Consider the following 21655-nt stretch of genomic DNA (forward strand, 5'->3'; position numbering starts at 1 on the left):
CTGACACGGACAGAGGGGTCAGCAAAGAGCACTGTGGTCAGACAGAAAAGAAATTCAAAAAGAAAAGAACTACCCAACTTCCTGTGCAGGATACAGCAGCTGATAAGTACTGGAAGGATTAAGATTTTTAAATAGAGATTTACAAATATTAACTTTCTGGCAGCAGTTGATTTAAAAAAATGTAAAAAAAAACGAATTCCCATCGGAGTACCCCTTTAACTCTATTCAACTGGAGTAAACCCAGGTGGTACTGTGACATTTAGGTAAAAAATGTAATAAAAAGGAAAAATGTTGCAAAACATGTAGCATTGCCTCCCTGGCTAATCTGCCTGTAGAATCTGTGTGAACGCCCACAAAGGGTCAATTCACATGTGGCCGATTAGTTGCAGAAATTTCTACAGCCGATATGTTAAAAACAGTTTCATTTATCTGGCAAAATTCCTTATACATTTGTGCAAAAACATCTGCAATATATGAACCCAACCTTACAGTCTGCTGTATTCATTACCTGTCTGCTCCTCTGCCTGTGGCATTGATCAGCACGAGGCAGCATGTAACCACATTCTTCCCTATATGGCCCAATAAAGATTTATAGTATATGTCATGGAGATGATGATGATGGCGGCGATGGCTGTATGGGCTGGTTTGAAGCGGTGACATCACTCAGTGGGTGGGGCAAGAACTCAGACAAGATCCTGCCACGCCCCCTGAGACAGCCGCGTTATAACGGGAGGCCGTAAAGCTGGAGACAGCACACTGACAGAGAGGACTACACAACTTTACTGTAAGCAGACACGGAGGAACCTGGAGAGCTAGAGACAACACCACACTGACAACGAGAGGACTACACAACTTACTGTAAGGAGAAATGCAGGAACCTTGAGAGCTAGAGACAACACCACACTGACGGAGAGGACTACACAACTTACTGTAAGAAGAGACAGAGGAACCACCTGGAGAGCTAGAGACAACACCACACTGACAAAGAGAAGACTACACAACTTCCTCTCGGGTAAATCAAGTAAAAGCATTCTGAAGCCAGTAGAAATAGTAATTGTGCTCGGGGCTACAAGCGTTGCTATGCATCAGTATTATTAACAAACAGACCTTACATAGCGGTTGAAATGTGCCATAAGCAGTCATTGCATACGTACCGATAGTTGGCGCTACTGTAGCGGTTGACGTTTGCATTTTTGCCCTCGGACGCAGTTTATGGCAAACAAAATAGGAAGGAAAACAAAGTTTATAAACAAATCACCAAACCAAAGACTGAAAGCATCAAACGCAAGAATGATCAACCTGAACTCTGACCCCCTGAGCAGACACCTGGGGTTATGGAGCTGAGGACGCCGCACCCGAAAGACCTGCCGCTGGGACTGCATCACGGGTGACGTCCGGACTGACGAATCAACATAATTAGACAAATTTACCTGTGGAAAGCTCAGTAGAAGAGGAACCAAATGTCTGTCAGACACAGGCAGAATACCATCGGTATAAGGGCTAAAAAAAAATACAAATACTAGGGAAAAAGCAAAAGGACCTAAAAACGAAAACCTACAATCCAATGAATATCATCAACCAGCCCCTAAGTAAACATTGCAAAGCTAAGACACCTGCGATCTGTGGAGACACCGTTCACCCGGTGATTATCACTAAAGATACAAAGAACTAAACAAAGAAGAAAATAAACAAAAATGTATATATAGAAAAACTGATGCTGATAGGACGATGCGCCAGAGTAAATATCCGACACGAAATGTAAACGTTTCATATAAAGCGATACGGCAGTCCGGGCAACGTCCTCAGCCTGCGAGACGGCCGCAACGGTGCGCTAAAAACACTTAACCCCCGCAGGAGTGAGCATGTAACTGCGAGGCAGCCAGCGGGGCCGCTCAATGACCGCACCACCGGATATAAACTCCCGAACCACGGGGCTATGCTAAAATGAGCGGCCAGCCAGAGCGCCAAATAGTGGCAGGAGACTTAAACACCGCACCACCCTCCATGCCCCTCCACAAAAACCGTACACCCCTCCTACAGGTTCAGGGGGAGTTATATAGCCCCACCTGGAGGTGTGGGGATGTTAAACCCCTCACACAAATACAGGCTTAAAGGGGCACTCCGGCCCAAAGACCTCTTATCCCCTATCCAAAGGATAGGGGATAAGATGTCTGACCTCTGGGGACCCCAGCAATCTTCCATTCGACACCCACCTCCTTTTGAGCTGCACGCCGCGCTGCCAGCTCACAAACTGTCGGGTGCTGACCATGGGGCTGAAGCATGGCTCAAGTCCTGCAGGAACACATGGGAACGGAGTTCCTGCACTTTTTCCACAGCAGGAACACTGTTCCCATTAGCAAGAGTCCTGCCGGACCAGTCCTTGAGTGGAAATCTTGGGTGAGTTCCCTCACTTTTTTTCCCAGAACTTGACCCCTGGGCCGAAGTATCAGGACATCATGACTCCGCCCTGTGTAACGTGATGCCCTTCCCCCGCTATGCAAGTCTATGGCAGTTTGTGAGCTGGCAGCGCGGTGTGCAGCTCAAAGTGGTGGGTGCTGAATGCAAGATGGGGTCCCCAGCGGTCAGACATCTTATCCCCTATCCTTAGCATACGGGATAAGATGTCTTGGGGCAGGAGTACCCCTTTAATACTAACATTCTATTAGTAAGTTCTAAATCTTGGCGCAGGATTTGAAGGTGTTTAGTCATTTACTTTACATTGAATTCTGCAGCATCAAATCTGCGCAGGAGTCGGCGCGTGTGAACAGATCTTAAATCCTCATTCTAAGGCTATGAACAGACTTTTGTTTGGCTTTTTATTCATTTATTTATTTAACACGTATTTGTTCTCTCCAGAGCACGCGGGGTGCGTGTGACTGGGTCGTGGTTTATATTTTCAGTCTTATCAGCTCGGTCGCCTGCGATTACATTTCCAGTTATTACTTAGAGCAAATCCCAAGCCCTGAAGTGCAGCTTGTGGTGGGGCCGCTGTGTGACCGGACAGGTGAACGCCTCTAAGGTCACTAGGGTTAAAGATGTGGTCAGAGACGTGTTCACATGGGTGGGGTGTAGAGGACGTTCCTCCACATTATAGGATGGAATCATGGAGGCAAAGGCTGACGATTTCTTCCTTTCTCCCAGAATTAAATATATCAGGGATGGCGGTGCAGAGATTAGCGCCACGTTCCTAACCCTGAACCAGAGACTGCGCCGCGTGTTGGATAGGGACTGTGTCTGGAACACATTGAAGAGGTGGGTGCTGGGAACCTGGGACACAATGAAGAGGTGGGCGCTGGGAGTCTGGGACACAATGAAGAGGAGGGTGCTGGGAGTCTGGGACACAATGAAGAGGAGGGTGCTGGGAGCCTGGGACACGATGAAGAGGAGGGTGCTGGGAGCCTGGGACACAATGAAGAGGTCGGTGCCGGGAGTCTGGGACACAATGAAGAAGAGGGTGCTGGGAGCCTGGGACACAATGAAGAGGTCGGTGCCGGGAGTCTGGGACACAATGAAGAGGAGGGTGCTGGGAGTCTGGGACACAATGAAGAGGTGGGTGCTGGGAGTCTGGGACTCAATGAAGAGGTGGGTGCTGGGAGCCTGGGACACGATGAGATGGGCGCTGGGAGCCTGGGGACACAGGGAATAGGTGGGTGCCTGGAGCCTGGGACACGATGAGAAGGGCGCTGGGAGTCTGGGACACAATGAGATGGGTATTGGGAGCCTGGAACACGATGAGATGGGTGCTGGGAGCCTGGGACACGATGAGATGCGTATTGGGAGCCTGGGATACGATGAGATGGGCGTTGGGAGCCTGGGACATGATGAGATGGGTGTTGGGAGCCTGAGAACACAGGGAAGAGGTGGGTGCTGGGAGCCTGGGACACGATGAGATGGGCGTTGGGAGCCTGAGAACACAGGGAAGAGGTGGGTGCTGGGAGCCTGGGACACGATGAGATGGGCGTTGGAAGCCTGAGAACACAGAGAAGAGGTGGGTGCTGGGAGCCTGGGACACGATGTGATGGGCGTCGGGAGCCTGGGATACGATGAGATGGGCGTTGGGAGCCTGGGATACGATGAGATGGGCGCTGGGAGCCTGAGAACACAGGGAAGAGGTGGGTGCTGGGAGCCTGGGACACGATGAGATGGGTCCCGGTGACCCGGGTCTGTGGCGTCCGGCGGGATCTCTGCTGCCTTTACTCCATTTTACAATATGTTTACAGCTTAGTGTTAGTGTCTCAGGGCGCAGAGAACAACACTTCAGATCTTATCTTTAGCCAGCGATGTTCTTCTCACATCGGACTTCCTGTTTTGTGTCAGTATTGAAGAACATTGCAACCAACCAGAGGAGAAATGAACCTGTCAGCGCCGGGCAACGCTAAGGCCGTAGGCAATCAGTCCACCAAGACTGTGCGGATTCCGTGATATACAGTAATAAAGACACTAAATGTCCCTTTTATTAGAATCACCCATTTAGTACAGCATATCCATCTGACCAGGCCATGTTTCTCTATAGAGATCTGGATCCATCTGACCAGGCCATGTTTCTCTATAGAGATCTGGATCCATCTGACCAGGCCATGTTTCTCTACAGAGATCTGGATCCATCTGACCAGGCCATGTTTCTCTATAGAGATCTGGATCCATCTGACCAGGTCATGTTTCTCTATAGAGATCTGGATCCATCTGACCAGGCCATGTTTCTCTATAGAGATCTGGATCCATCTGATCAGGACATGTTTCTCTATAGAGATCTGGATCCATCTGACCAGGCCATGTTTCTCTATAGAGATCTGGATCCATCTGACCAGGTCATGTTTCTCTATAGAAATCTGGATCCATCTGACCAGGCCATGTTTCTCTACAGAGATCTGGATCCATCTGACCAGGCCATGTTTCTCTATATAGATCTGGAACCATCTGACCAGATCATGTCCCTCTATAGAGATCTGGAACCATCTGACCAGGCCATGTCCCTCTATAGAGATCTGGATCCATCTGACCAGGTCATGTTTCTCTATAGAGATCTGGATCATCTGATCAGGCCATGTTTCTCTATAGAGATCTGGATCTATCTGACCAGGCCATGTTTCTCCACAGAGATCTGGATCCATCTGACCAGGCCATGTTTCTCCATAGAGATCTGGCTCCATCTGACCAGGCCATGTTTCTCTATAGAGATCTGGATCATCTGATCAGGCCATGTTTCTCTATAGAGATCTGGATCCATCTGACCAGGTCATGTTTCTCTATAGAGATCTGGACCCATCTGACCAGGCCATGTTTCTCTATAGAGATCTGGATCCATCTGACCAGGACATGTTTCTCGATAGAGATCTGGATCCATCTGACCAGGTCATGTTTCTCCATAGAGTTCTGGATCTTGGGGGCGGCCTCTTCTCTTGCTCCATTGATCTCTATGGAAGAGACATGGAGTAATGGTGTTGACTACAGCTTTGTGCCGTGGTCAGCAGTCTCCTTGCACGGAGGTCAGATCGCTCTGTGCACGCGGATAGCTGGGGCGCAAGGCAGGAAATTATCGGAGGTCCCAGTGGTCGGACCCCCACGATCAGACACTTCTCCCTTATCCTGTGGATAGGGGCATAAGATGTATGTACTGGAGTTGTAATGGAGCCCGGTTGGGGTCAGTTTCTTGTGAGGATCTCATTGGGGATGGGTTGGGCAGATTTTAGGGAGGATTTGTTATACTGAATCCTACAGTATCCCATCAGCTGTTACCCCTCAATAATGGGGGATATGTTTTTTGGGCTCAGTAACGATTTCCTGTGACATCCAACAGACTAATGCCCGGTGCACCGGATACGTCTCGGGGGCCGCGCTGAAGCTTGATCAAGTTTGGGAGCCTGGAACACGATGAGATGGGTGCTGGGAGCCTGGGACACGATGAGATGCGTATTGGGAGCCTGGGATACGATGAGATGGGCGTTGGGAGCCTGGGACATGATGAGATGGGTGTTGGGAGCCTGAGAACACAGGGAAGAGGTGGGTGCTGGGAGCCTGGGACACGATGAGATGGGCGTTGGGAGCCTGAGAACACAGGGAAGAGGTGGGTGCTGGGAGCCTGGGACACGATGAGATGGGCGTTGGAAGCCTGAGAACACAGAGAAGAGGTGGGTGCTGGGAGCCTGGGACACGATGTGATGGGCGTCGGGAGCCTGGGATACGATGAGATGGGCGTTGGGAGCCTGGGATACGATGAGATGGGCGCTGGGAGCCTGAGAACACAGGGAAGAGGTGGGTGCTGGGAGCCTGGGACACGATGAGATGGGTCCCGGTGACCCGGGTCTGTGGCGTCCGGCGGGATCTCTGCTGCCTTTACTCCATTTTACAATATGTTTACAGCTTAGTGTTAGTGTCTCAGGGCGCAGAGAACAACACTTCAGATCTTATCTTTAGCCATGTTTCTCCACAGAGATCTGGATCCATCTGACCAGGCCATGTTTCTCCATAGAGATCTGGCTCCATCTGACCAGGCCATGTTTCTCTATAGAGATCTGGATCATCTGATCAGGCCATGTTTCTCTATAGAGATCTGGATCCATCTGACCAGGTCATGTTTCTCTATAGAGATCTGGACCCATCTGACCAGGCCATGTTTCTCTATAGAGATCTGGATCCATCTGACCAGGACATGTTTCTCGATAGAGATCTGGATCCATCTGACCAGGTCATGTTTCTCCATAGAGTTCTGGATCTTGGGGGCGGCCTCTTCTCTTGCTCCATTGATCTCTATGGAAGAGACATGGAGTAATGGTGTTGACTACAGCTTTGTGCCGTGGTCAGCAGTCTCCTTGCACGGAGGTCAGATCGCTCTGTGCACGCGGATAGCTGGGGCGCAAGGCAGGAAATTATCGGAGGTCCCAGTGGTCGGACCCCCACGATCAGACACTTCTCCCTTATCCTGTGGATAGGGGCATAAGATGTATGTACTGGAGTTGTAATGGAGCCCGGTTGGGGTCAGTTTCTTGTGAGGATCTCATTGGGGATGGGTTGGGCAGATTTTAGGGAGGATTTGTTATACTGAATCCTACAGTATCCCATCAGCTGTTACCCCTCAATAATGGGGGATATGTTTTTTGGGCTCAGTAACGATTTCCTGTGACATCCAACAGACTAATGCCCGGTGCACCGGATACGTCTCGGGGGCCGCGCTGAAGCTTGATCAAGTTTTCGGTCATTAATCCGACGGTGAGTCATTTCAGAATAGACGGGTTTGATAGAGCTTATACGTGCGGTAAGATGATCTCGTTGTCCGTGCCATACCCGGAAATATAAGCTTCGCGCCATGAATTATACAGAGGCCTGCAATGGATCCTCCTGCGCCCGGGAGAACATTGAACTCTGCTAAAAGTGGTCACGTGACCCCTCATGGAGCCGGAACTAAAGTCCACTAAGGGTTACATGTAAGTTTTTATACCTATATTGTGTATAATGGTGTGTTTTCCTAAGTGTGTCTCCAGCTGTTGCAAAACTACAACTCCCAGCATGCCCGGACAGCTTTCGGCTGGAGCTGGAGACGCACCATTTGGGAAACACTTCATGTCTATGGGCCCCCCTAATAACAGCGGCTTCTATCAGCAGAACAATGTCCGTCTTCCACCGCACAGGTTTATGGGATCTGGAACTCGGGGGTCACAGCACAGGTCTATGGTGTCTGGACCTCGTTGGTCACATCACAGGGATATGGGGCCCGGGCCTGGGGTTCACATCACAGAACTATGGGGTCTGGGCCTTTGCGTTACAGGGCTATGAGGTCCTCACCTTGGGGGCAAATGTCACAGGGCTATGGGGTCTGGACCTCGTTGGTCACATCACAGGGATATGGGGCCCGGGCCTGGGGTTCACATCACAGAACTATGGGGTCTGGGCCTTTGCGTTACAGGGCTATGAGGTCCTTACCTTGGGGGCAAATGTCACAGGGCTATGGGGTCTGGACCTCGTTGGTCACATCACAGGGATATGGGGCCCGGGCCTGGGGTTCACATCACAGAACTATGGGGTCTGGTCTGGCCTTGGCGTTACAGGGCTATGAGGTCCTCACCTTGGGAGCAAATGTCACAGGGCTATGGGGTCTGGGCCTTGAGGGACACAGCACAGGTATATGGGATCCGGGCCTTGAGGGACGCATCACAGGACTATTTGGTCCGGGCCTGTGGATCACTGTGCAGAGATGTGGGCTACCGGCCTCTGATTTCACCACACAGGGCTATGGGGTCTGGGTCTCGAGGGGCACAGCACAGGTATATGGGTTCTGGGTCTCCGGGGGTCACCTCACAAGGCTATGAGGTCCCCGCCTCGGCCCAAATTATGCAGGGCTATGGCGTCTGGGCCTTGAGGGGCACAGCACAGGGCTTTGGGGTACAGCTCTGGGGGAGCATATCAAAGGACTATGGGGTTCGGGCCACTGATATCACCACACAGTGCTATGGGGTCTGGGCCTCAAGGGGTGCAGCACAGGTATGTGGGGTCTGGGCCTTGAGGTCATAGCACAGGTATATGGGGTCTGGGCCTTGAGGTCACAGCACAGGTATATGGGGTCTGGGCCTTGAGGTCACAGCACAGGTATATGGGGTCTGGGCCTTGGGGGTCACAGCACAGGTATATGGGGTCTGGGCCTTGAGGTCATAGCACAGGTATATGGGGTCTGGGCCTTGAGGTCATAGCACAGGTATATGGGGTCTGGGCCTTGGGGGGTCACAGCACATATATGGGGTCTGGGCCTTGAGGTCATAGCACAGGTATATGGGGTCTGGGCCTTGGGGGGCACAGCACAGGTATATGGGGTCTGGGCCTTGGGGGGCACAGGTATATGGGGTCCAGGCCTTGAGGTCATAGCACAGGTATATGGGGTCTGGGCCTTGAGGTCATAGCACAGGTATATGGGGTCTGGGCCTTGAGGTCATAGCACAGGTATATGGGGTCTGGGCCTTGAGGTCACAGCACAGGTATATGGGGTCTGGGCCTTGAGGTCACAGCACAGGTATATGGGGTCTGGGCCTTGAGGTCACAACACAGGTATATGGGGTCTGGGCCTTGAGGTCACAGCACAGGTATATGGGGTCTGGGCCTTGAGGTCATAGCACAGGTATATGGGGTCTGGGCCTTGAGGTCTTAGCACAGGTATATGGGGTCTGGGCCTTGAGGTCTTAGCACAGGTATATGGGGTCTGGGCCTTGAGGTCACAGCACAGGTATATGGGGTCTGGGCCTTGAGGTCTTAGCACAGGTATATGGGGTCTGGGCCTTGAGGTCATAGCACAGGTATATGGGGTCTGGGCCTTGAGGGGCACAACACAGGGATATTTGATTTGGGCCTCAATGGGTCAAAGTAAGGGCACAACACTATTTGTTGGATGTTTTTGGATCTCTTTGCTGATCTGCAGATATTAGATGTTACAGACCAGTAGGGGGCGCCATTTTGAGCCATATTACAAAGATGCAGATTCCACCATATTGATATAAGAAGCTGCGCTGCAATCTTTTTGCAAACACTTATACAGAACTGAGACTTTTGCAGCAATAAGAACTTTTCTACCTTAATTCGGCTTTAACCACTGTGGAGGAAATAGAGATCTGAACTGTGAGGCCGAGAGGGAGGGAAATTCCCATGGTCGTCCGAACGGCGCCCGTCGCTCATAGTAATGCGCATCACCAGGTATTAAAGCTTTTACATCGGAGACTGTGCTGCAGTAATACTTCACCTATATTAAGGTCTTTTGGCTGTGAAAATTTTCCATAGATAATTCACATAGAGCGCTTCTGCATTAGTGTCCACTAGGTGGCGCTCTTCTCCTCCCGTATATGCCTGGCATTGACTGTTGGCTTCAGTGATAAAATATATAGGAGAAGTAGAACTATACTTTTTTTTTTTTTTTTTTTTATCAATTACCGTAAACACTGTTCTAACTTAAGACATATAGTTACTGTATATATCAGCTAATAAGGAAATCACTGTAAAGACTATAGAGAGAGAGAGAGAGAGATTATGATCATTAATATATATTATAATTTTTTTTATTTTTGCAATGACACAATGTACGGGCAGCAGCTCATGCCGTCCTCTACTGTTACATTATCTGCAGACGATCCGAGTAGAGACTATTGTATTTAGTGCAGGGAGCTCAGCCGCCCCGTGTAATGTCCAGGACGACCAAGGGAGGCGCAAAAGACTCCTTATAAATAATAAATACAATAAATAAATAAAAATAATTATAATAATTAGGTTTAATACAACCTCAAGAAAAAAAAACTTTTCGTAATACAGCCTGCTGTAATTGTCCTTTTTTCAGATATTTTAATTTTTTTACTTTTTCCCCCTCCTGTAAAACTCCAAAAAGTGTTTTCCCAACCAGTGTGCCTAAACTCCCAGCATGCCCAAACAGCTAAATGCAATGCATGCTGGGAGTTGAACCAGTGTACCTTCAGCTGTTGCAGAACTTCAATTCCCAGCATGCCCTGACAGCCAACGGCTGTCTGGGCATGCTGGGAATTGTAGTTTTGCAACAGCTGGAGGCACCCTGGTTGGACAAACTACAACTCCCAGCATGCTCAAACAGTTAAATGCAATGCATGCTGGGAGTTGAACCAGGGTGCCTCCAGCTGTTGCAGAACTTCAATCCCCAACATGCCCGGACAGCCAACGGTTGTCTGGGCATGCTGGGAATTGTAGTTTTGCAACAGCTGGAGGCACCCTGGTTGGACAAACTACAACTCCCAGCATGCTCAAACAGTTAAATGCAATGCATGCTGGGAGTTGAACCAGGGTGCCTCCAGCTGTTGCAGAACTTCAATCCCCAACATGCCCGGACAGCCAACGGTTGTCTGGGCATGCTGGGAATTGTAGTTTTGCAGCAGCTGGAGGCACCCTGGTTGGACAAACTACAACTCCCAGCATGCCCAAACAGCTAAATGCAATGCATGCTGGGAGTTGAACCAGTGTACCTTCAGCTGTTGCAGAACTTCAATTCCCAGCATGCCCGGACAGCCAACGGCTGTCTGGGCATGCTGGGAATTGTAGTTTTGCAACAGCTGGAGGCACCCTGGTTGGACAAACTACAACTCCCAGCATGCTCAAACAGTTAAATGCAATGCATGCTGGGAGTTGAACCAGGGTGCCTCCAGCTGTTGCAGAACTTCAATCCCCAACATGCCCGGACAGCCAACGGTTGTCTGGGCATGCTGGGAATTGTAGTTTTGCAGCAGCTGGAGGCACCCTGGTTGGACAAACTACAACTCCCAGCATGCCCAAACAGCTAAATGCAATGCATGCTGGGAGTTGAACCAGGGTGCCTCCAGCTGTTGCAGAACTTCAATTCCCAACATGCCCGGACAGCCGTTGGCTGTCCGGGCATGTTGGGAGTTGTAGTTTTGCAACAGTGAAGGGGGGGGGGGGGGGGGGGTGCGACCACAGGTTGGGAAACCTGTTCTTGTCTCATAAGTCTATTTTTGTGCTGAACCATAATAAATCTCGTTTGTCACCCTCATTTTTTTTTTTTTTCTACAAACCATTGAAATCCAATGATTTATCAGCTTTGGCGTCGTCCTGTTTTTATGGTTTTCGGTGGTCGGCATCTTCCTGCTGGATGTCGCAAGCTCTGCCTGCTCTACCTAGATTACAGGAGTGGCCCAAGAGATTACAAGATAGAGCGGCGGCCATGTGCATCCTGCCAGCGCTCACGTGTAAGCACTTTGTATAGAGGGGACGGCGCCCAGTGCACCAAACCCAGGAGAAGCTTTCACTCCCAAATCGTACAATGATCTCTGCCCCCAATTATTACTGGACTTCTCTCCTCCGCACCAAAATTCAGCTCATCAGCACCCCAAAGCTTTTTTTGTTTGTTTATATGAATATATATATTTATTGTAGTAGTATTTTATTAGTATTTCGTTATTGTCATTAGTATAATATTTTATTATTGTTAGTAATGTTATTATTAGTCTATTTTATTAGTAGTAGAAATATTATAACTTTTAATAATTTATAATTTTGTTAGTTTTATTTTTTTTATGTAGTAGTTGTTTTTAATATATACACATAGATATATAGATGTACATTTAGATAGATATAGATCTCTCTCTAGATCTCTCTCTATTTAGATCTCTCTCTCTCTATCTAGATCTCGCTCTCTCTATCTATCTAGAGCTCTCTCTCTCGATCTCTCTCTCTAGATCTCTCTCTCTAGATCTCTCTCTCTAGATCTCTCTCTCTCTCTAGATCTCTCTCTCTCTCTCTAGATCTCTCTCTCTCTCTCTAGATCTCTCTCTCTCTAGATCTCTCTCTAGATCTCTCTCTCTCTCTCTCTCTAGATCTCTCTCTCTCTCTCTCTCTAGATCTCTCTCTCTCTCTCTAGATCTCTCTCTCTCTCTAGATCTCTCTCTCTCTCTAGATCTCTCTCTCTCTAGATCTCTCTCTCTCTAGATCTCTCTCTCTAGATCTCTAGATCTCTCTAGATCTCTCTAGATCTCTAGATTCTCTCTCTCTAAATCTCTCTCTAGATCTCTCTCTAGATCTCTCTAGATCTCTCTCTCTAGATCTCTCTAGATCTCTCTCTCTAGATCTCTCTAGATCTCTCTCTAGATCTCTCTCTCTAGATCTCTCTCTCTAGATCTCTCTCTCTCTCTAGATCTCTCTCTCTCTCTCTAGATCTCTCTCTAGATCTCTCTCTCTCTAGATCTCTCTCTCTCTAGATCTCTCTCTCTCTAGATCTCTCTCTCTCTAGATCTCTCTCTCTCTAGATCTCTCTCTCTCTAGATCTCTCTCTCTCTAGATCTCTCTCTCTCTAGATCTCTCTCTCTCTAGATCTCTCTCTCTCTAGATCTCTCTCTCTCTAGATCTCTCTCTCTCTAGATCTCTCTCTCTCTAGATCTCTCTCTCTCTAGATCTCTCTCTCTAGATCTCTCTCTCTCTCGATCTCTCTCTCTCGATCTCTCTCTCTCTCGATCTCTCTCTCTAGATCTCTCTCTCTCTCGATCTCTCTCTAGATCTCTCTCTCTCTCTCTAGATCTCTCTCTCTCTCTAGATCTCTCTCTCTCTCTAGATCTCTCTCTCTCTAGATCTCTCTCTCTCTAGATCTCTCTCTCTCTAGATCTCTCTCGCTCTAGATCTCTCTCTCTCTCTAGATCTCTCTCTCTCTCTAGATCTCTCTCTCTCTCTAGATCTCTCTCTCTCTCTAGATCTCTCTCTCTCTCTAGATCTCTCTCTCTCTCTAGATCTCTCTCTCGCTAGATCTCTCTCTCGCTAGATCTCTCTCTCGCTAGATCTCTCTCTCGCTAGATCTCTCTCTCGCTAGATCTCTCTCGCTAGATCTCTCTCTAGAGATATATATCTACATCTCTCTCTGTATATATCATCTAGATCTCTCTCTATATCTATATCCTCCAAAACAGGCAGCACTATCAAAGGAGTAATCACTTATTGCTAGCGCCCAGAGCTTTGTTGAGGGTTCATCCAAATAAGTATCAAACAATGGCGCAGCATTCCATTTCAAGAAAAGTGGATTAATTCAGTCATATCAAGTCAAGGTTTAACAATGCAGGTTTGGTTTATTCTGACAGTGCGCATGCGCGCGAATAGTACCAGGATGTAGTAGCAGAGTCTGTGTGGTTTGTCCTGTCTCAATCCGGATAAAATAAAGCTGAAACCATTTTGAAGCACTGGATCATTTATTTATTTTTTATAAATAAATCTGCTCCGGTTTCTGTGTGATTTCACACAATTACGCGCTGCAAATTTTACCTGTGGAAGCCGCAACAAATGTACAAAACCCTTAAGAGAATTGAAATCAAATGTAACCAAAAAAAATTTTCTTAGCATTTTTTCTTTTCTTCGTAATGTAAAGTTTTAGTTCTTTTGCAGTTTCTTTGTTTAGTGAATGTTTAAGTCAGTGTTTCCCAACCAATGCTCCTCCAGCTGTTGCAAAACTACAACTCTCAGCATGCCCGGACAGCCTTTGGCTGTCCTGGCATGCTGGGAGTTGTAGTTTTGCAACTGCTGAAGGCTCCCTGATTGGAAAAACAGTGGCCTATAGTTGTTGTCTTGACGTGTGAATTGTAATTCCTCAGTAAGTGACACCTTCCTCTGTGGGAGGCCCCCGACCACACTTCACCGCTCCATAGCAAACGAGAAGACAAAAATAGAGGCTTTTCTGTGTTTTCACAGCTCGCTGGTCCCATCAGTTCTGAGAAATAAGGTTTTCACAAAAAACAATGTGACCTGTTCTGTGAATAGGGTAAAATCGGGTTCACTAATGAAAGAACCGCCGAGTCCTGGGCCTGTAGTTGTGTCCGGTCTCGGCTGCGGCCTTCAGGATAAGAGGGAGAGGCCAACGTGTAGGGGAGAGAAGATCTGATAGTTATAGGAGTCAACATGGGAATGAATGGGGGAAAAGGACGGGTTCTGGGAAGGTTTTTAGGATGTTATCAAATTTAACATTAACCATAAAATTTCAATGTTTATTATTCCTTTAAAATGAATGTTTAATTAGAAATCGCTTCCGTCCTCCCCCGTCTGTAGATCTTGTGTTTCTTCTGTTTTTAGTGGTTGTGATCGCTCAAATTAAACTAGGAATGGATTATTGCGGCATCATTTTGGGCCACAAAATATATTTCTTACACGACTTTTACTCTCTCCCGTCTCCTCTGTCCTCCTTTAGACCCCGCTGTCCTCCTCCTCCTCCTGGACCCCTCTGTCCCTGCCGCCGCCTTCTCCCGGACCCCTCTGTCCCTGCCGCCTCCTCCTCCCAGACCCCTCTGCCTCCTCCTCCCAGACCCCTCTGTCCCTTCCTCCTCCCAGACCCCTCTGTCCCTTCCTCCTGTTGAATTCTTCCTAGACCCCTCTGTCCCTTCCTCCTCCTCCTGGACCCCTCTGTCCCTTCCTCCTCTTCCTCCTCCTCCTGGACCCCTCTGTCCCTTCCTCCTCCTCCTGGACCCCTCTGTCTGCTTCCTCCTCCCCCTCATGGACCCCTCTGTCTAATTTCTTCTCCTCCGGTGCCCCTCTGTCTCCCTCCTTCTCCTCCTCCTGGACCCCTCTGTCTCCCTCCGTCTCCCTCCTTCTCCTCCTCCTCCTCCTCCTAGACCCCTCTGTGGTTGTCCTCCTCCTCCTCCTGGACCCCTCTGTCTCCCTCCTCCACCTGGACCCCTCTGTCTCCCTCCTCCTCCTGCTCCTCCTCCTCCTCCTCCTCCTGGTCCCCTCTGTCTCCCTCCTCCTCCTTGACCCCTCTTCCTCCTCCTGGACCCCTCTTTCTCCCTTCTCCTCCTCCTCCTCCTCCTCCTCCTGGACCCCTCTGTCTCCCTCCTCCTCCTGGACCCCTCTGTCTCCCTCCTCCTTCTGGACCCCTCTGTCTCCTTCCTCCTCCTCCCCTCTGTCTCCTTCCTCCTCCCCCTCCTGAACCCCTCTGTTGTTATCCTTCTCCTTTGTCCTTCTCCCCCTCCGGACCTATCTGTTCTACTCCCCTGGACCCTCCTTCTCTCCCCTAAGAACCGTAGGATCTGGCAATGGTGACTTCCACCTGCCTGATACTTCTCTCCCCAGTTGGTCAGAAGACCCCAATACACATTAAGGTTTCTGCCTGTCCCACCAATATAATTAGCATCAGACAACATTGATCTTCCATGTATGGACTCCTTCAGTGATCTGAATCCATTTTGCTTTCAGAGTAATAAATAAGGACACAAAGTAAACTCAATAGGCAGAAGTTGCTGATAGTTTCTAAGAAGCAGCAAAAACTCTGTTTTCATGTTTCTCCTCCCTAAGTGTCTATACCATATAATACCGTAACGTGTCGTTGTGCATCCTGGCCTGACCTGTCATTTGTGTTGGTTTCTGTTGACTTCAGTTAGTTGTAAAATCTGCACAATCTCTAACTCCACCTGTTTCCACACATGTCTGACTCCATGGAACAGTCAGCTCCAGGTAAGGCTAAAGCCGCGATCCTGCGGGGTCACATATACAGCTCCGTCATCACCGTGTACTGTACTCGTGCTTCTACACAATTCCTAAAAATACATCCCTCCCCCCAGTGGTGTGAGCTGTCGTGTTGCTGGGAATGCCACCAAATGTTGCCTGTGCATGCCATGAGTGTGACGCTGGGGCCTTAGCAAACATTTGCCTTTGACCTAGACCAGTGTTTCCCAACCAGCGTGCCGCCAGATGGGACCACTCTTGTCCGTGGGTTATTTCAATATTACAACTCTTCCCCATTTATATAAATGGAGCCGAGCTAGACCCCAGCCCGGTGTTTCCCAACCAGGGTGCCTCCAGGTATTGCTGTCCAGGCATGCTGGAAGTTGTAGTTTTGCAACATCTGGAGGCACCCTGGTTGGGAAACACTGCCCCAGCCCATGGATTTTTTTTATTTTTTTTTTGCAAATCCGCGGACGAGCCCCCATAAACCAGCACAGCATCAGCTGGGAGTTGCAATACTACCACTCCCTGCTGGGAGTTGTAGTGTTGCAACAGCTGGAGGCACCCTGTTTGGGGAAACACTCACCTGGTGTGATAAAACGTTACATTTGCCAAGCGAGCATGTTATGTTGTAATATATCTGCAGTATGTAACGTCACGATTACCATTATTCACAGCATGAACATGAGTTGTTGTTTTTTTTAATATATAAATATATATGTGTGGGGGGGGGGGGTGTGAAACAAAACAAGGTGAAACATAACAAAAAAAATACAAAAACTTTTTACACTTTTTGTTTAAACAGGTACAGTGTCTAAAAAGTCAGAGGGGCCTTCAAGACCAACGCACTTTTGACGGGATCCACATCGTCAGCCACATCATCGGGGACGACGTTTCCTTCCATTCCTCCGACGAAGACTTTGCCACCAGCTCGCTACAGCCGGGGGGCGGCGGAGGCCTTCACTACGCCCTGGCCAAAAAGCACGGAAAGATGGTTCTTGTCCCTTCAGATCTGGACAGCAGCGACAGTGATCAGGAAGATCTGACGATCATAACAGATTCCAATGGAGTCATCCCAAAACCGATCCCGAAAAGAACAGAGTCCTATTCCACCATGGTTTGATCTTCACTGTGACTTTCTTTCGTTTTTTTTTTTAACCAGACGGTCGTGACCATAAACTGTTACAGTCCGTGGATCCTTGTACAATCTTCAGCCCTGACTGACCCGGCATGGATAGGGCCTCTAGTTGCCTTCACTTGTCTTTTTTTGGTTTTAGTTTTTTGCCAAATGTTCATAATTGCCATATGGTAGATGGAAGACGTTCAGCGGACACGTTCGTTATTCAGTATTAACAGAACCAGACACTTTTCTTTTTGAATATTTCTAAATATTTGGATCAAAGCCGGTGCGGTACACGATGGAGACCTCCAAAACGGACCCGTCTGGTCGTCTTAAAGTTGAAACCTGTGCAATATTTTACACCTGTTGAACAAATCTGTATTTTTGTTAAATGTTTGGACATATCACGCGAGACGACCCTGAACCCACCAGCTCATCAGTATGTAGAAGGCTGAAGACAACCAGCTGGATAAATATCGTCCATCATACAAAGGGTCATCGTCTTCTGGGTTTGGGCATCGGATCTGATCATATCAAAATTGGACTTATATTTTTATATCAAAAGACACTAAACAAATTCCTGTTCATAGACTCGTATGACACTCCACTAATGAAATCGAGGTACGGTAAGGGGTAAGAGCAGAACTTGGGGTTCTTGGCGTAGGACACGGTCTTTGCCTCTGTTAGGTTGGGTTCAAACATGGCCGATTATGTTGCAAAATGTTCTGCAACTGCAAAGAATTGCGTTAATCTGAAATTAGTTCAGCACCTGTGACCGAAGTCATCGTCTAGGGTTAGAAAATTTTCATAAACAAGACCAATGTTTGGGGGTTGTGTTGATATCACAACCTATCCCCATTCTCATAAATGGAGCCTAGCCCATGGATAGTCAATCCCGGACGAGCCCCCATAAATCGGCTCCTCCTCATCTTCTGCCATGATAAATAGGTTCAGCTTTCTAAGGCATGGTTAAAAATAATATATATAATATTTACCTCTTAGACTGAAAACACATATGGTTTGTGATGCATTTTATGGACCCAAAGCCAGAAGTGAATCCAGCAGAAACTATAAGGCTATGTTCACATGACGTATGCAGACAGTGTGGGAACTGACTCGTCGGTTCTTTTTGCGGAAACCTGAATCGGAATTTCCACGGCAAAAACATCTTCCGTAAAAATTACAATCCATGCCTCCTGATTCTGCTGGTGCAGCAGAATCCCATAGCAAAAACAATGGGACTCTGCTGCCGCAGAATTTCTGAGCTGAATTTGTCGATGGATCTCACATGGGAATTCCGCTGTGTGAACAAGGCCTTATCCTTTATTTCCCAAACCTATTTCCACCCTGTCCAAGAAAACTGCATCAAAAATCACGTGTGATTTCAGGGGGTAACTAATACCTTCTAGATGGGCCCCATGTGTTAAGGGTGCGGTATTTCTGATTTTCGATGCAGATTTGCAGTCATTTTGGTGAAATTGCAGTAAAATAGCATCACGATTTCACCAAGTAAAGTGAAAATCAATATAAACCACAGAAAAAAACCTGCACCATGGGAACCCAGCTTAACAATGAGTCTCTTTTATAATGAAAGATACAGCATTAAAAACACTAGGACAGGTGTTTCCAAACTGCAGACCTCCAGCTGTTGCAAAATAAATGGAGCCTAGCTATACCCCACCCCATGGATAGGTATTTTTTTTTTTCTCCCTCCTCTAATCCCGGACGAGCCCCCATAAACCAGCAGAGCATCAACAAGGAGTGGCAAAACTACAACTCTCAGCATGCCCGGACAGCCTTCGGCTGTCCGGGCATGCTGGGAGTTGTAGTTTTGCAACAGCTGGAGTCCCCTGCACTAAGAAATGTATCTGACCTTTATCCCGTTGCCATTCCGATCCTCAGACTGTCGCCCGTCTCCTTCGCTGTTTCTCGCACAATCGAGGACGCTATGAGATTTTTTTTTATGTTTTAGTCGATTCTGCCGCAGTGCATCAATCTGCCGCAGTTTTTCTTTTAACTCTTCGCAAGACGTGTGCAAAAAGCGTCCAACGTCTTAAAGCTGCAAAACGAGACCAAAATGTCGTCAGTTTCTTTTTTTTTTTTTTTTAAATACCCCTTTTTTTCATGTTTTTAGTTGTTTTTCGATGTTATTAACAGGTCAGTTCATGTTACATGTGAGATATTTTGTACATAAATTATACAGATTTCACGCAGAAGGTGCACAAGGCGCATCATGGTTTGTTTGTTTTTTTTCTCATTTTTTTATTTTTTTTTTACTGAGAATGTAAATGTTTGAAATCTAAGCAATTCCTGTATCATAAGAGGGTAAAAAAATAAATAAAAAAAAGGGCGATTCTGCTGTAAATAGAATTGTTTACCGATAGCGCAGAACACTAATCATATCCGCGAAATAGGCGACAGCCGGGCGGGACACATTAGTCATCACCTAACAGAGAAAACACTATTGATGGAAATCTTTTAACATTATATAAATATATGTATATGTAACTAAAATAAAATTTTTTCATGATTTAGCTCAGTGGTTGATTTTATCTCTGTTTAGTTTATTTACTAGTGTTTTTTTGTTTTTGTTTTATTTTTATTTTTTTTTCTCATACTGTGATATTTGCTTTTATTATTATTTTGATTATATAAAATAAGTTAATTTTATAAATTTTTTTCAGTTTTTTTTTCATTTGGATTGTTTGCTTTGTGTAGCTTTTCTGCAGCACAGGTAAGTATTAACACGATGGACTATGGGATATAACTAAATAGCATATATCATGTCACCAAGTGCGGTGAAGATCTCCCACAATGAAAATGTTGGTTATAAGGCACAGAAGTTGACATTCTAGGATGCTAAGGGGACCCCTGCTTAGGTCTCTTACATTTTAATTTCTGTAAAGCCTGAACGCTTGAGATTTTCCTTCACTCTCCAAACTCCGCTGCAGACTACCCTCCATGCCCCTGTCCCCCCTGACTCCATTACCCTTCACACCCCTCTGACCCCAACTCCAGTCCCTTACTCCAGACTGCTCTGCTCCAACTTCTACTCCTCCCCCTAGACTCCTTGGTCCTTCACTCCCAGACTCTCCTGTTCACCCAACTCCTGCCCCTCCCCCTAGACTCCTATGTCCGTTCCTTAAGACTCCTGTCCCTTAACTCTTTTCCTTTTCTTCGCATTCCTCTGTTCCCTCCACTCCTGTCCCTCCCTGCAGATTTTTTTTCTTCAACTCCTGTCTTTCCCTCCAGACTCCCCTGTCCCCCCAACTCCTGACCCTCCCCCTGGACTCTTCCTCTGTTCCACCAACTCCAGTCCCCCCTCCACACTCCCCTGTCCCTCCAGACTCCTCTGTCACACAAACTCCTGTCCCCCCCCCTCTCCACACTCCCCGATCCCTCCAGACTCCTCTGTCACACAAACTCCTGTCCCTCCCCCCAGACTCCATTACCCTTCACACCCGCTGACCCCAACTCCAGTCCCTTAATCCAGACTGCTCTGCCCCAACTCCTACTCCTCCCCCTAGACTCCTTTGTTTTTCCCTCCAGACTCTCCTGTTCACCCAACTCCTGCCCCTCCCCTACACTCCTATGTCTTTTCCTCAAGAGTCCTTTGTCTTCCAAACTCCTGCCCCTCCCCCTAGACTCCTATGTCCATTCCTCAAGACTCCTGTCCTTTCAACTGGTGCCAGAAAGTTAAACAGATTTGTAAATTACTTGTATTAAAAAATCTTAATCCTTCCAGTACTCATCAGCTGCTGTAAAATGCAGAGGAAATGCTTTTCTTTTGAGATTTCTTTTCTGTCACAACCACAGTGCTCTCTGCTGACACCTCTGTCCATGTCAGGAACTGTCCAGAGCAGCATATATTTGCTATGGGGATTCTCTCCTACTCTGGACAGTTCCTGACATGGACAGAGATGTCAGCAGAGAAAAGAAATCCAAAAAGAAAATAATTTCCTCCGTAGTATACAGCCTCTAATTAGTACTGGAAGGATTAAGATATTTTTATAGAAGTAATTTACAAATCCGTTTAACTTTCTGGCACCAGTTGATTTAAAATAAAAAAATAAAGTTTTCTGCCGGAGTACCCCTGTTCCCTCAACTCCCTCCCTGCAGATTTCTCTGTCCCTTCAACTCCTGTGTTCCCCCCCCCCCCCAAACTCCTGACCCTCCCCTTAAACTGCTCCCCTGTTCCTCCAGACTCCTCTGCCCCTCCCTCCAGACTCCTCTGTCACACCAACTCCCGTCCCTCCCCTACACTCCATTACCCCTCACACCCCGCTGACCCTAACTGCAGTCTGTCCCTCCAGACTGCTCTTCCCCAACTCCTACCCCTCCCTCCAGACTCCTCGGTCCCTCCCTCCAGACTCCTCGGTCCCTCCCTCCAGACTCCTCGGTCCCTCCCTCCAGACTCCTCGGTCCCTCCCTCCAGACTCCTCGGTCCCTCCCTCCAGACTCCTCGGTCCCTCCCTCCAGACTCCTTGGTCCCCTAACTCCTATCCCTCCCTCCAGCCTCCTCTGTTCCTCCAACTTCTGTCCCTCCCCCCCCCCCCCCCCCCGACTCTTGTCCTTGTCTCTGTCCCACCAAATCCTGTCCCTCCCCTTAGACTCCTC

The 21655-nt window shown here is 47.9% G+C and overlaps 1 protein-coding gene across 4 annotated transcripts in view; it reads left to right on the plus strand.

Annotated features, from left to right (window-relative positions):
• The window catches only part of EVI5 (ecotropic viral integration site 5), a 132369-nt gene extending 113221 nt beyond the window's left edge, over nucleotides 1–19148 (plus strand). For 3 of the 4 annotated variants that reach the window (XM_056523146.1, XM_056523147.1, XM_056523148.1), the window contains one exon: nucleotides 16724–19148. In XM_056523146.1, coding sequence (XP_056379121.1) covers nucleotides 16724–17041 — 318 coding nt within the window. In that variant the 3' untranslated portion in view covers nucleotides 17042–19148. Of the gene's footprint in view, nucleotides 1–15917; nucleotides 15928–16723 lie in introns of all 4 variants that reach the window. The other variant, XM_056523149.1, reaches the window with a different exon arrangement.
• The last annotated feature ends 2507 nt before the right edge of the window (nucleotides 19149–21655 follow it).

This window comes from Hyla sarda, chromosome 6, assembly GCF_029499605.1.
Source record: "Hyla sarda isolate aHylSar1 chromosome 6, aHylSar1.hap1, whole genome shotgun sequence".
Classification (NCBI taxonomy): domain Eukaryota; kingdom Metazoa; phylum Chordata; class Amphibia; order Anura; family Hylidae; genus Hyla; species Hyla sarda.